The sequence below is a fragment of the Embiotoca jacksoni genome, unplaced genomic scaffold, assembly GCF_022577435.1.
Source record: "Embiotoca jacksoni isolate LCO1_2020_lvr unplaced genomic scaffold, fEmbJac1.0.p SCAF_2, whole genome shotgun sequence".
In the NCBI taxonomy this organism is placed as follows: Eukaryota; Metazoa; Chordata; class Actinopteri; family Embiotocidae; genus Embiotoca; species Embiotoca jacksoni.
The window spans coordinates 22,061,613-22,076,299 of NW_027185340.1; the positions used below are offsets into that span (position 1 = coordinate 22,061,613).

The 14,687-nt window shown below is 40.9% G+C and overlaps 1 protein-coding gene across 1 annotated transcript in view; it reads left to right on the forward strand.

Moving 5' to 3' along the window:
• Positions 1–4,140: 4,140 nt before the first annotated feature.
• Positions 4,141–14,687, forward strand: part of tbx15 (T-box transcription factor 15) — a 41,051-nt gene continuing 30,504 nt past the window's right edge. Inside the window, exons 1-2 of the mRNA XM_069155067.1 lie at positions 4,141–4,643; positions 11,298–11,505. Of these exons, the coding sequence (XP_069011168.1) occupies positions 4,457–4,643; positions 11,298–11,505 (395 nt within the window). The 5' untranslated portion in view covers positions 4,141–4,456. The remainder of the gene's footprint in view (positions 4,644–11,297; positions 11,506–14,687) is intronic.

Sequence of the window (14,687 nt, forward strand, 5' to 3'; positions counted from 1 at the left end):
ATAAGAAAAAAAATTATGGACTACAGAGCAGCAGGCTGTAAATCACAGCGAGCTGCTAAGAGCGCAGCGCTATGACAAATCTATGTTTCTGTTTGAAATGGGACAGCAGTGATAGAGCTGCGGTGTATTAAGTAGTGTGTTTTAATATGAAAGCGACACCGTAACTCAACCGTTTTACGCGCAGGAGTAAAAACTTTAACAGAGTCGTAATAAATGTTACTTTTTAAAGAAATGGCGGTAAATGGAAATCGTGTCACATGGAAACAACTACAGACCTGGTAGAAAAAAAATACATGTAAAAAAAGGAGACATTTTATTGGTGTTGATCTTCGAGGGTGTCCACGCAGTGAGCAGAATAGGAAACTGGTAAACCTTAAGCCTCTTAAACGGCGGACATTATAACCTTTTTACTCATGAAGGTATGTTATCAAACTTTTTTTGGATTCTAAAAACAACCCAATCAGATATTATTTTAATATTCTCGCGCTTTTACGCAAATCGACACAAGAAAAACATTATTTAAAAGTTATAAACATTTTTATTGGTGACCTTTGAAAGTCATATGCAGTATATAGATGCACAGTTTAGCCTTTAATATAAACATGTGCTTTTTTATACCATCAGAGGGAGTACTTTTTGGAAATAGATAACATTATGGCCGCTCCTCACTTTGGGACGATCTGTTTGAGGTTTACATTTTGGACACGTGTCATAGTGAATGCGTTATGTCAATTGGGGTCCTTCCAAAAACATAAATACAAACGTGTGTATGTAGAATACTTTACTTGATAATACTGGAGTCTTGTGTCTTATCAAGTTGTTGTAGCCTATTTGCGGCTCTAATATCAACACAGTAGAGACATCAGCTGTGATTTTTAACACCGTACTTTTGGATTATTTCGGCACTTTTAGACTCTAAAGTTGAGCAGTGGAGCTGAAGTGTTTACATCACGTGTGGAACTTATTTAATTGCGTAAGAAACAAAAAAAATCCACATGTTAAATAATGTTATCTGTTCATTTAATTAGTTTGATTATTGCTAAATAATTGGAATACAACGATACCTATAGCCCACAATATACTTATAGCTGACTGATCTTTTTTCATTTAATAATCATCTGATGACATTCGTTTGAGATTTATACATTTTACATAACAAAAGAAATGCGCAAAATTGACCTTTTAAATCACGGTCAGTGTATATTTTTTATTCCTGGTTTTAATTGCTCCTCCCCCCCATAGAGCTTCTTTATATATATATATATATAATTTTTATTTTTATTTTTTTTCATTGGTCTTCATTTTTTTCCTCACACAAAGCAGACCATTTATCGACCATGCATCCTCTCTGAGATTTAGAAGGATGAACTCTGACCTCTTGATTGGGATGAAAGCTGAAAGCACAATTGATCATTTTCCTATTTTAGGCCAGAAACGAGCTTCAGGTGAATTTCGGTTTGTTGATCACAGGTCCGTAACACTGACCAGCCTTCATGTTCACCTCTTCGACTTTGTCAGTGTTTGTCGCTCCTTCACTTTTTCCTCCCCACAGTATTTAGAGAGTTCAGTCCTTCGTGGGGAAGCGCAGCCGTCGACCTGAGGCGGAAGGTGCTGAACCAACCCGAGACCTGCTGTCATTTTGGATGCTTTACTGCTTGCTGCATGCCTCCTCCCCCCGCAGGGTCAGGCGGGGTCAAAAGCTTTATTTGACTAATTGAATATCAGCAGCATGTTTGTCCGTTTCCGCCCACCTCCCACGTCTGCTCGGGTGACGTCACACAGCGCGTTTATGACTGTACTTTATGCGTCCAAGCAGCCCTCATTTTTGGGAAAAAATTATGAAAACAATTCAACGTAGCACACATAGCTTCTGGACATAATACATTGTAGAGAAATTGAGAGAAAATATTTGAAGGAACAGAGCCGTTAAGAATTAAGATTCAGTTAAACAGAAACAAATCCAGTTTTGGGTCAATGAGTTGCTATGAGGGAAATAACTGGGATCGAAACAGCAAACATTTTTTACTCCTCGTGTTTAACGAGTTTCCTCCCACAGGATTAAAACTCCATCACCCTCCACACGCGAGCGCACGCGGAATATTTAGCCTACTTGCATACTGTGGAAGAAGTTTGCGCACGAGACCATCCAGAATGTTACAGCAAATAAAAACCGCGACGTATGGTTACATCAATAAATCCAAACTAAAAGATACTCCAATAATTCACTGAAACTGGTACTGTTACATCATGTATCCAAATATAGCCTATTTCATTATTCCATTCTGAATCTCCGATTGGTTAAGTACCTATCTATCTATCTATCTATCTATCTATCTATCTATCTATCTATCTATCTATCTATCTATCTATCTATCTATCTATCTATCTATCATTTGATGTTCTGAAATTTTTTTCCACGGTTACTTTTGCTTAGTCATCCTGGTTGTGTTCTTAAATATCTAAGATGACAAATGCACATCAGTAACCTTTGGAAAGCTTCATTTTTGAGGCGCAGGTTGAGTCCAGGCCCTCTCGGTGCAGCAGACAGCCGTCTCCCCTCTGACGGATCAAACCAGCGCCGTTTTCCTGCCGCTCTTTCCCAACCTCGATCCCGCCGTTGTGCCTCTGACGGTAGATGTGTGAAGCATTTCCCCCCAGCTTGTAGAGAGTGATCAGCCTCTTGTCTCTGACCAGTGCGACTCCACAGAGCATCAGGAGAGCCACGGCGTGCAGCTCAGAGAAAAGAATCAGCCTTTTTTTCCTTTTGAATTTTTTTTGGTATTTTTTTGGTATTATTAAAGCAACATTTGATCATTGTAAACCGATGATCTGTGCGAGGCTGTCCGACAGCACCCTATGATCCGCCTGCATTTTCATTTTTAAAACGCTTCTATTGGGCTCCTAATAATCTAATAAATGTAATCCTGTATTTGTCTTAATATTTAGTCACAGATGTAGTCAGCTGCATTGTGTTTGCATACTTACTGACGAATCTCTTTTAATAAGTCTTTGGGCCAAAAACTAAATATTTAGTTTGTATTCAAAGTACAGCTAAGACAATAATTTAGTTCGTTTTAAAACAGTTTAAATTGTATTTAATTAATGAGTCATTTAATCAGTCATCAGTCATTAGTAATTCATTAGTCTTTCATTTCTTGTACAGAACCTCGTTCTAAAGGCGCTTTATAAATAAAGTTTACTTTACTAATCGAATAATCAACAAAGTGATGTCATTTGGAGCTCATTATTACTCATGTACGCCGGCGATTTGGGTGAAACATTTTAGAGTAAAATCCATCACCAGAAAATTTATAATAAGAAAAATTCAAGCTGTTGGTAGAAGTCGATTTTTTTTTTAAATTTTTATTCATAAATTATTACATGAATTCTGAATTGGTTCCCTCCACACAGAAGTTTTATTGTGACGAGTGTAAACCTGTTTTTCTGTTACCGACCTGCACATCCGCTCAAATAAACGCTCAACAAGCCGAGATGAGCCCAAAAGCGAGCTCGCTAATCTTCTCGTTCCTTTTAGTGTCCGAGGACGCCGGTCTGAGATCAGCCCACCTGTCCTGCTGCGGCTCTACTCGGGCTGTTGGCTCACACGATGACGCTGTCATTTTTCTTCTACAATCCCTGGTAATGATGGAATGACAAATATTAAAATGACACGAGGTGAAGGCCGCCCGCGTCGGCCTCCACTAAACCAGGATGATCAACCATCAGAGGAAAGCTGAAGTGAAGCTGCAGGAACTGAGTGTAAAAAGTGAGACGGCAGGCTGGACAAGTAAATAAATGCAGCATTAAACTTAAAATGAGAATTTGCTAAGATTTATTATTTAAACAATCGTTTTGCAGAGGAATGTGCCTTCAATGCAGATCTAAAGAAATAAAGCCAATATATGCTTCCATAAGATTCATTATAGAGGGAGTTCATTAGGCTGCTGCAGTCCTGGTGATGGCTGCTCTTCCAGGACGCGCGTCTCCCTTCTGCTGCCATTGGACAAAACACTTTGTCTAGCCGTCTCTCCTTACTTCTCATTGGACGCGCGGGGTTGACAGAGAGCAGGAGGGCCGCCCTCTGCGCCAGCAAAAAAAAAAAAAAAAACTCCTCCAGAAGTGAGTATCAATCAGAGAGAAGTTAGGGGGACAGAAAGAGAAAAAGAAAGACACGGACTGGAAGGACGGAGAGACGCGTCAAGCGGTTCACCGCATCAAAACTATCAATCTGGACTTGATCCCGCGCGCAGCCAGGATGGCACAGTCTGCCTTCCAAAGTTTGACGCGGCGTTTCTAGTCACAGTTGGGATTACTTTGGACACTTGGTGAGTTTGCGCCCCGCAGTAAACACTGACGTGTGCACATTTTTTTTTTTGATTGTTTTGCTTCACTGCGTTGGACGGACGGACGGAGCGGGTTTTTCACCGCGTCCCCGCTTCGGGTGGATTTGAGAGAAATGAGTGAGAGGAGGCGATCTGCCGCAGCTCTGAGCTCGAGAGCCCACGCTTTTTCCGTGGAAGCCCTGATCGGCTCCAACAAGAAGAGGAAGCTCCGGGGCTGGGAGGAGAAGGAGCTGGAGTTGTCCATGGAGAGCCTCGCCACGGACGGAGAGGACCCGGCGCACTGTCTGGATATGGACCCGGGTCAGTGCGCAGATATGCACAACAACACCGCTCAAATGTCCGGATCTCCGTTAGATCACTGCAGCACAACGCGAGGCCACAAGTCCCGAGTCAAAACATGGCTCCACGTTCAATGACCCAACCCACGACTGGGTGCACAGACTCCAGTGAGAATCTGGAGTCATTTTTCTTTAAGCAAAGTGAAAGATGCCGTTCAGTGACTCCGCTCCGCTGCAGCTTTACTGCTGTAGATGTAGTTTATAAAGCTGGTACGTGCAGGCCTATGGTGTCCTGTCTTCGTCTTACTGACAGAGCAGACAACAGAGTGTGTGCCATGGCCTTTAAGGAGCTGATTTACATTAGAAACAAAGCAAACGACCAAAACATCTCAAACATAATATGTTAGTACTCAGGTAAACGTATTTTTTTTTTTAGGTCACAGTGGGTTGGCTCGTCCAAGTTTTGACTCCGGACTGGTGGATGATTTTGTAAAATACACAAGACATCTAAAATACATCTTCAGTCAAAGTTTAAAGTTGTGTTGCTGCTTCAAATGTGTTTGCTTTCAGCATAAATTTGGCTGCAGGCCTGCACGGAGGCCTCGGCTCGCTTCACAAAGTTCATGTAATGCGCCAGGAACAGTTTTCAAATATTCTAAATCATTCTGTATGGTCATCTGCAAAGAAATAACCCCGGTTCCAGTGCAAAATTGCAAATAGCAATACAAATGTCATTGTTGTGACACACGCAGAACATCCAGTAGTCTGTTTTCTAGGTTTGAGGGCGCTGAGAGAAGTTTTTAAGGTAGAAACAGATTTGTGCATTCGTGGAAAACGCGCAAGCAGTTTGAATAAGTTTTGTAAGGGAACCAACAATCTGACACTGGTAATAGAAATGGGCGGCTTGTGCAAGAAAAGGAAATCACAGAAAAACAAAACAAATAATAACCGAAACAAAGAAGGATGAAGATTTTGTTTATTTATTTACGTTTAGTAAAGTAAACGACAGGTTGTGGACACCATGATATGAAAAGTAGTAACATTTTCTTATACACATTTTATATATATTTTTTTCCCCTTAAAAGCAAGAAATAAGGCAATTTTCAAAACAGGCCATTTTTGCTACAACTACAATTTGTATGCGATCAATGACTATATATTATATAACTTAACCGTTATTTAACCTCAAACGTTTTTAACATATTAACACGATAGTGTTATTAAACAGTAAAAACATTTTTTTTTTTTTTTTAAATTGCACGTGTAGTGAATTATTGTGGCTGTTGGCGCTTTCATCCTTCTGTAGATTTCAGTGTTTAGAGTTGAACTGATCGCAGATAAAAACCCTTCAGAACAAACTTAACTTTGAGTTCAGGCCTTTTAAAGCTTCATTTTTTTCTTCATTTTTACTTTACCGCTTCAGTCACAGCTGCAAATATCATTTTGTTGGTAAATCAGAGTAATTCAGTCCAAATAATTTAAAGAACATCGTTTAAGTTTAGTCTCTTGGAAGTATTTTGAGGATTTGGTGAACGTGGTTCATCTTCGTGAGTATTGTTTAAAATGAAGCTTTAATTTTCGCATATCTAGTTTCCTTGAAATACACACATCGTGTCATGTTTAATGTACATCACAGCTCATTAAATCTCTGTAGCAGGCAGAAGTCAAATTTTCCTGCCTCTGCGCACCGTTCCGGCTCTCAGGCCGAGGCTGCCCCGCCGCCTGCACCAGTCCGACCTCCGGGGCGCAGCGCCTTTACGCAGCGCTCCTCTCCGCTCTGTAGGTGCTTCAAAAGTGATTGAAAAGCAAAACTTAAAAAAGGACAGGTAACTTACTTGAGGATTTGTGGAGGGTAGTTTATGAAGGTTGAGAAGGTTGTTGTTGCTGTTATGAAAGTTCAGAACAGTCAGCGTGGTATTTAAATGAAGGAGATTAAACTAAAAGTTAATTGCAAGCAGCTTGTTTGTGTGTTTTTCAGACAGGCATAGATAATCAACAAATATTTAACATCTTTAAAGAACCACGCGCCCAGTCTCCAAACTTCCTCTTCCCAAGGTTTTATCTTGGATAATTTCAGGATTTGTGGCTGAATGAACAACTCAGTTGCCCCCCTCCTCCCCCCTCCCCCCCCCACTTCTCATTAGCAGGCCAGTTCCTGGCAGGTTCAGCGGGTCCTACTCGGGTCCTAAAGCCTCCGCTTTGACGCGCCGGCGGTGGTGACCGAGAACAGCGAGTCTCTGTGGTCAGATTATGTGGTTTAGAGGAATCCTTAACGGAGTGATTTTATTTTTACTCAACTCCAGGCGAGGCTGGAAGCTGCCTGGTCGTATAACACGTTTATTAGCCTCAAAGACAAGGGCAGGACTGAGAGCCGCTCAGGCTCTGAACCAGGCGCGCATTTAACAGCCAGCCTGTGAGAGCTCAACAGTTCAGTTAGCACAGAAAAAACAGTTTTGTTAGACCTCACAAAACGACCACCACGCATCCATAATGTGTATCCATTTATACAATCATTAACAAGGTAAAGTACATCTATAAATTCATATTTAATTCAATTATTAAAGGCCTGACCCAAACTGTGATTTGACTTTTGCGCACAAAAATAATCCTCCACAAACACCTGACGTTTTACTAAAAATCTATCAACATAACTATTCAAACACTTCCAGTCATTATTTCTATGACAAGTCATTTCACAGTCAGAGCATGCAGGCTGATACCAGCCGGTTTGAAGCTTTTACTGCTTCCTCCGTGTCTAAGCCTCCACCGGCGAGGAAACAGGTGCTCTTCACTGTGATTTCATGGTTGGCAATTTGCTACTGTCCACTTTAGAAACCTGCTGTAACTTCATTAAATAGATCATCTTCATGAAGGACAGTTTCACCAGATGATAAACATCTATATGGGATTTAAATGAAGTGCAAATTCACTCGGGTTTATTAACCTTTATAGCGCTTGACATTCCCACTGAATTTCTCCCTCATACAGAATACTGAGCACTCTCAAATAATATAATCAAAGACAGAATAGTGTTGTTGTTTTTTAAATCACTGCACAATAAAAATTAGTGGAAATATTGCAGATAATTTTAAACCAGTTTCCCAAATTTCAGCTTTACATATTTTGAAGTTTTGAACTTTTCACAGTCAATTTCTGTCGATAAAAAAAAAATAAAAAATACCTTGCTGTAAAAAAAAAAATGGCTGTCAAGATGTAAACACCTCCATGCAGGTTTGACAGGTTAATTGTCTTTGTTACAGATATCTGAGAAGAAAATTAAACATTTCAAAAATGAAATGTTGGAAAAATCCCAGCTGCAGATCAGGGTGATAGTAAGAGCGATTGCCATGATTACTATAACACAACACCTTTATACAGCTTCATTTAATTTGCCATCAAGCACTAATATTTAAATATAAAATGTATCTTTACTTCAAGTTAAAAATATAATTACACCTTAATAAATTCCAAATTTAATCTATAATGCTCTCGTGAACTACCCCAACAATAATGGATTGTTTCAAATCCTTTTAATAATTTCTTAAAAAACACTTTAATTGTCATTCTGCAAAGTTTCATTAATGTATATGTGCAGAACTATTGTTTATCATTGGTGAGCCATGTTCACCCCCACCACCTTCCTCCACCCACTGATGTGAGTCTGACAAAATGTGACACAGAGGACAACGTGATGTACAGCTCCAACTTGATTAAATTCAGATTAGTGGCCGAGTATGAATGTTGGTCTCATTTTAATGAGGCCTGGCATGAGCTGATCGGGAACCGCAAGATATACAGGCCCCGAGTGTGTGTGTGTGTGTGTGTGTGTGTGTGTGTGTGTGTGTGTGTGTGTGTGTGTGTGTGTGTGTGTGTGTGTGTGTGTGTGTGTGTGTGTGTGTGTGTGTGCGTGCGTGCGTGTGTGTGTGTGTGTGTGTGGACAGGGTCCTGCTGAGTGGGCACATTTTTGTTTATCAATAAATGTCAGGTTTTATTCATTCAATTTGATATCGAAGCTTCAGCTGAGAAACTGAAACAAACCCTTCACGTAAACTCGATGCTGTGGGATTCTGGACTAAACTGACCTGGGTTGTTTCCTGTGTTGATATTTTTTGAAAAATAATTCTCAGTGTTTAAACTTTGGAGAAGAACTGACTCCAGATCTGATGTTTGACTTTGGCCTTGTATAGAGCTGTGCTGTGTTTGGTCCCGTGTTTGTGCGGCTGCTGAGTGGCGGAGGACAGGTCCTTCAGCCTGATGACAGGGCGGCCGGGCGGAGTCGACAGGCTCCTGCTTGGCCGCCGTTTCCCTCCTCTGCATCTTGGAGGCGATCCTGCCCAAATTATCTCATTTAATTGGGCTGCTTTTTGCTGTCTGGAATGCATCTGTTTCCTCTGAACGCCTCTAATTCACACACCAACATCCAGTCTCAGATGCGTATATTAGATATGAACTCGCTCAATGTGGCTTTTCAGGCTGTGTTTGCTGTAAATATTCAGGCAGCTTTGCATTTTGAGGCCAGAAATGTCAAATTTGTTTAAGTTTTGTGTGGAATCTTGTTCCTGTCACTGTGGAAACACAGATGCATTTGGATCATTAGAAGACCCCAAAATTCCTTTTTTTTTGGTGTAATTTATGCCCTTGTTTAGGCTTCTTATTTTAAGCCTTTACGTGATAAAATACTCACAAGTACCTATTCTCATGAAAAAAATGAATTGCGCTCAGGATCAAACCATTTTGTCTGTGGATTTGAGCAGTATGAAGCCTGCAGTATATCTGTAAATGATATTGACCTGCTAATATTTAATGAAAGACTTATAATAACATATTTACAAAACAGCTTTGGTCCAGTTTTGTTGCAGTTCAAACTTTTAGATCAGAGTGTTGCTGCCTTATCTGTGCAGCATTCAGCTTGATTCTGGAAAACATGCAACATATTTTAAACAATTCATGAAAATATCAAATCTGTGGTAAAAATTGGGAATACAGGGAAGAAAAACAAAGGTGTAACTGTAAGTCAGGTGTCGCTGCTCTCCCTTTCAAATCAAATGCCTTTTGTTTTCCTGATCTGACCTTGTTGACCTCCAGCTGAATGACAACAGTACAGAGGTGGAGTTGTTGTTTTTTGTTGAGGCTGAGCCGTCAGTCTTGTCCTTTTTCTTTAACACTGGCAGCTTGTGTAACGAGTGTGTTTGTAAAGTGTGAGAGGTACAGCTGAATGACTGATTGACTGACTGACTGACTGAGTGTCAATCTGTATGTGTGTGAACAGTTCAAATGAAAATAGGGGCTGGGTGTCCTCTCCGGCTGCAGTGACACTGGAAGGATCTCCCAAGAAGATGATGGAAAGATTTTCCTCTGTCTCTCTCTGTGGTCATCACACTCCATCGCCCTCTCCCCCCCCCCCCCTCTCCCTCCTCCTCCTCCTCCTCCTCCCTCTGCTCTTCCTATCTCCTTCTCTCCCCTTCCTTCTCTTGTTTCCAGCGGGCTTGGCTCGGCCTGCACTGCGGTGGTTTTGCCTGGGACGTTCTCCAGTCTCTCAGCAGCTCTGCATTTGCATAACCATATTTGTGTGCCCTCAGTCTGCCAAGTCCACCTCCTCATGTCAGGGCCCTCAATAAATAATACATTATTAGATTCTATTTTTTAATTTTTTTTTTTTTTATTTGGATACTGGTGGTGGCGTTTGAGGGGGTGTTCTAATATTCAGCTATAAACTATTTCTGAGAAAAGTTAAATAAGAGCCAGCAGTGGGAATCTTAGGAAGGTTTTATCTGAATAAAGTACAGCTGTGAAGCGCTGAGCAGTAAAAAATGACATATCAGCTGGAAAAACTATGATGCTTTTTGACGTTTAACCCCAAAAGGTTCTCATTTTGGTTTTAAATGATATCAAGCATTTTAAATAATATTACAAAATCAAGCACAATAATTCTGTATGGAGAAAGTCTGCATGCCTCTTCATGTCAAAGTGGATTTTGATGTTTAAGTGTAATTATTAGGAGAGAAAAGAATGATTCACTTGGATGACTGCAGACTGAGGTCATCACAAAGGTCATGCAGAGTTTTGGAAGCATTAGAGGGTCAGGTGTCCCCCGTTTTTTGTCCACCATACTGTGGCCTGCTTATGTGGGCTGCTGCTTCGAAATAAAGATAATAATGCTAATATGCAGCAGGCTGAGGTCACCCTGGTTGGTGTCTGGGAGTTGGAGCTCAGGCGGATGGAAACCTCTCCTGTAGGTCTGGATGTGGTTCAGGATGGAAGGAACGTTTTGTCTGCTCTGACATTGTGACTGTATTGATGACTGTGAATGGTCAGTCTGTAAAAGTTGATCCAGAAGGAGCACTTGAGGGGAAATTTAATTTTCTGAAAGTCTCCCCTCGGAATTATGGCATTGTGTGGCCCTAATTTAAAATTTTATATTTTCTACATCGCATTTCAAAGGCGTTACGCAGCATTTATTCTGCTTTTGACATCAACCCAAAGCTCCATGACGAGCCGGGCCAGCAAGGCAAACTCGGCCGCTTCTCTCCAAGCTGCAAACGGCAGGTGATTTGGAGTCAGCTGAGAGAACCGCTGCACTTCGTCGCCCTGCCAAGTTTCCTGTGTAAAGCCAAAAGCGCATTAATTCCACTGTTTCGGAGCTGCTCGCTCATCATCTAACTCATTTTCCCTTCAGACTCAGAGGCGAGTCCCGGTTCGGACGGAGAAGGTCTGGCCGAGAGGACGCCGTGTTCCTTCGACTCACCTGCCGATCTGGCACCCGGCCCCTGTGACCCGTCTCCCCCGGCCTCCATGGAGGAGATCCAGGTGGAGCTGCAGTGCGCAGACCTGTGGAAGCGCTTCCACGACATCGGCACCGAGATGATCATCACCAAGGCGGGCAGGTAGGCACTTCAACGCACTCTCACACTCATCTGCTGGTAGGAGCTCAGACGTTTGCAACTCTGTGGCGGACTCATGGCGCAGTCTGATTGAGGATAAATGGCGATTTGCGAACTTTTACGCGCAAAAGCTTCCCCCCCTAATTTGATCAGGACAAACAGTGAAGTGAGTTCCTTATTCATTTTATTACAAGCCTTTCAAAATAATTTCCTTCGAAGTAAGATTATGACAGCTCAGACTCAGGTCGTCCCATGAAGGCGCAGACTGCCTAAAGTCTGCAGACGCACCAACACACACAAATGCGTCATTTAAAAAACAAAAAGAAACAGACACGCGCACACCTCTAAGCTCTGCTCGCAGGGTGTTAATGTGTTGCACATGCAGGCCGCTCCGCTGCGCTCGGGCCTTTATGACGCGGCAGGTTAGTCGAGATGTTGTAGGAGAGAGCTGGTTCTAATTAATCTCTCTTTAACATGTTCTGAGTTTTCTCGCTCTCTCGGGCCAACAGTCCAAACCCAGAGCGAGCACAGAAGTTGACTTGCGGATCCTGGAGGAAAGGACCTTTTCCCCGCAGCCTGCTCCGCTCTCCGCGCCCGCAGCGCAGCACACCCCCCCTCCCTCCTCCCCCCCACACACACACACTCTGCGCACATCAGTCGGCAGCACTGATATCGCTTCAATTTTACAGCAGATTACCCCCCGAAATTAGGTATTTGTATCGTGTTGAATATTTAAAGATTTCATTCTTTACATTCCAGACATTGTTGGATCAAAAGGTCATTGATTATAGGGTAGTCTGAAAGATATTTTCAGGACAAAAGTGTAAGAGCAGTGAAACGGGGATCTCTTTTAGTTTATAGTTATTAATAACGAGTAAAAAAACAACAACTGTTTAGGCCTTTTATTTAATGCTTTTGAACTTCTTAAAATTTGCCTTCAAACTGGTTCGCGCTCTATTCTTTTCTCTGGCGAATGACGCGTTTTATGTGAGGACTATTTTTTACTATAAAATGTCTAAAAACTAGCAATCAATCTTAAGGAAGGTGTTAGTTATCCAAACCCCCTTTCAGGCTGGCGGGAAATCTCGTTGGCCCGATCTGATAAAATATTACAGACTATAATTTAATGGTATATTTTTCAGTTTAACAGGTAAGTTTGTATTTATTTGTATTGTAGGCTGTAAAATAGATTTACTTTTTTTTACTTTTTTTAAACTTATTTGTATGCGTCAAATGAGTCTAAAGCTGTTTTTCAGCCCTTCTTTCTCTTCAGATTGAAAGTAGAGTCCAACCTCCTCTTCTCGTTATAGACTGCACAGACTACACTCGGCTGCTTTTATGAATTGGGTTTAAATTGGGAATCAGCTCATAACCAGAGCAACAATCGGTTTGCGCCGAAGCAGAGTGAAGGCGGACACGACCGTCGCCGTGTGTATTTCACGGCCTGCTCATAATAAGCTCATAAATCCAGAAGAGAAGGGAAGCAAGAGAACAGCCCTCTTTTCTCATTAGGCTGGCCCGGATTTACGACCTTTAAATGAAAATGCAGCGTTTGAAGCGCAAAACGTGGACTTAAATTGAAATGTCTCCCTCTCCATTTATTTAATAGGTGCAGTTTATTTTTTTCTAATTTTAGACTGTAATTTTCATGGAGGTTGCATCAGTTTAAATCGCAGAATTTACAGGCTGCAGCTTCAGAATAAGAGTGGCAGGAAATATTTTAGATATAAAATAAAATCTTTTTGTAGTATCTAAATATCATTCAATTGGACTATTTTAAAGTGATAACACAAGGACTGCAACTGCAGAATAAAAACCAAAGGTCAGAGGTCAGAGGGGATTGACCACATTACTGATACACTGTGGATTTCTCTCCACTGAAATGATGACAATTATAGAAACACTAAAGGTATAACAGGAGCTGGACAGACTTTCATCAAAAGAGCTAATAGATAGTGATGTTCAAGAAACCTTTTACATAAATGTGTTTATTTCTATTTTTATAATAAATCTTAAGATAATTCTGTCCTTAAAATACTGGACTCTGATTGATCAAAAAGCTGCGGATTATTCAGATGGTAAACACTCTGAGAGGAGACTTTTAATGAGAATTGGCCTGATTGAACAGATTTCAATTAAAGTAGCAATCAAGACCAGTTAATGTAAAACCACTTATATAAAAAAAGAGGAACCTAAAAATAACTTTTGACAAAGAATCAAATTTCCAGACTGATTTCAATGTTTTTAGCTCACATGTTTTTGATAGATGAACAGTCTAAAAATGTATATTTCCTGTGTCCTGTATTTACATCCGTTGGGATGTTTTTCAAATGAATGATGAGGACACACCATTGCTCCTTATTTTAAAGATTTAAAACTGACAGAACAAAAAGAGATTTCTGATCTTAAGTAGAAACAAAACAACTTTTCCTGTGTGAATGAATTACATATTTAAAAATGGCAAAACTTATTGCAAAATCTCGCTAGTTTGCTATTCAGTGAGCGTACTGCATATCCTGTTCTGTGTCCAGTGATGAGGACACGGCTCTTCATCACTGAACTGGATTGTAGCCCTGCAATCTTATCATTTACCAATTAACTGAGTTATGATTATGAAACGGTTTATTGTGTAACTATCAGTAAATCTGAGATGCAGCCTGCTCACTGCTTCACTGCACAATCCAACAAGTCCTCCAACCCGATGACCACATGAGTCCCTCAGGAGTGTTTCCTAAATTAGAGCTCCTTGTTATATTTAGTACAAACAACTATAGGAAAAGATAATGATTTGGATTAAAATGAGCTGTGTTGTTAAAGTTACTACTTCCTGTCGTCATGGCAACAGTAAATGTGGTCTTAAAAAAATTCCCCAGACTCATGATGGGAAATGAACAGGTCTCCTGCACTCAAGTCTGCTGTTGTGTCAAACCTTCCACCTATACACCTCCTTCTAACAAGGAAACACACATTTTATAGACACCATCTGAACTGCATCACGTCTCCAGGACACCAGATTGTCTTTATTCATGACCGCTAGAGGTCGCTTAATTTTAAAATGTCACTGTGGGTCGTAAAAAGCTGCTCGCAAAAAAAACCTACTGGATTGTTTTTCTGAAGGAGGATCGTCTTTGACAATCAACAGGATTACATTCTAAAAAAATATCTGGAGCATTTAGAGTGACAGA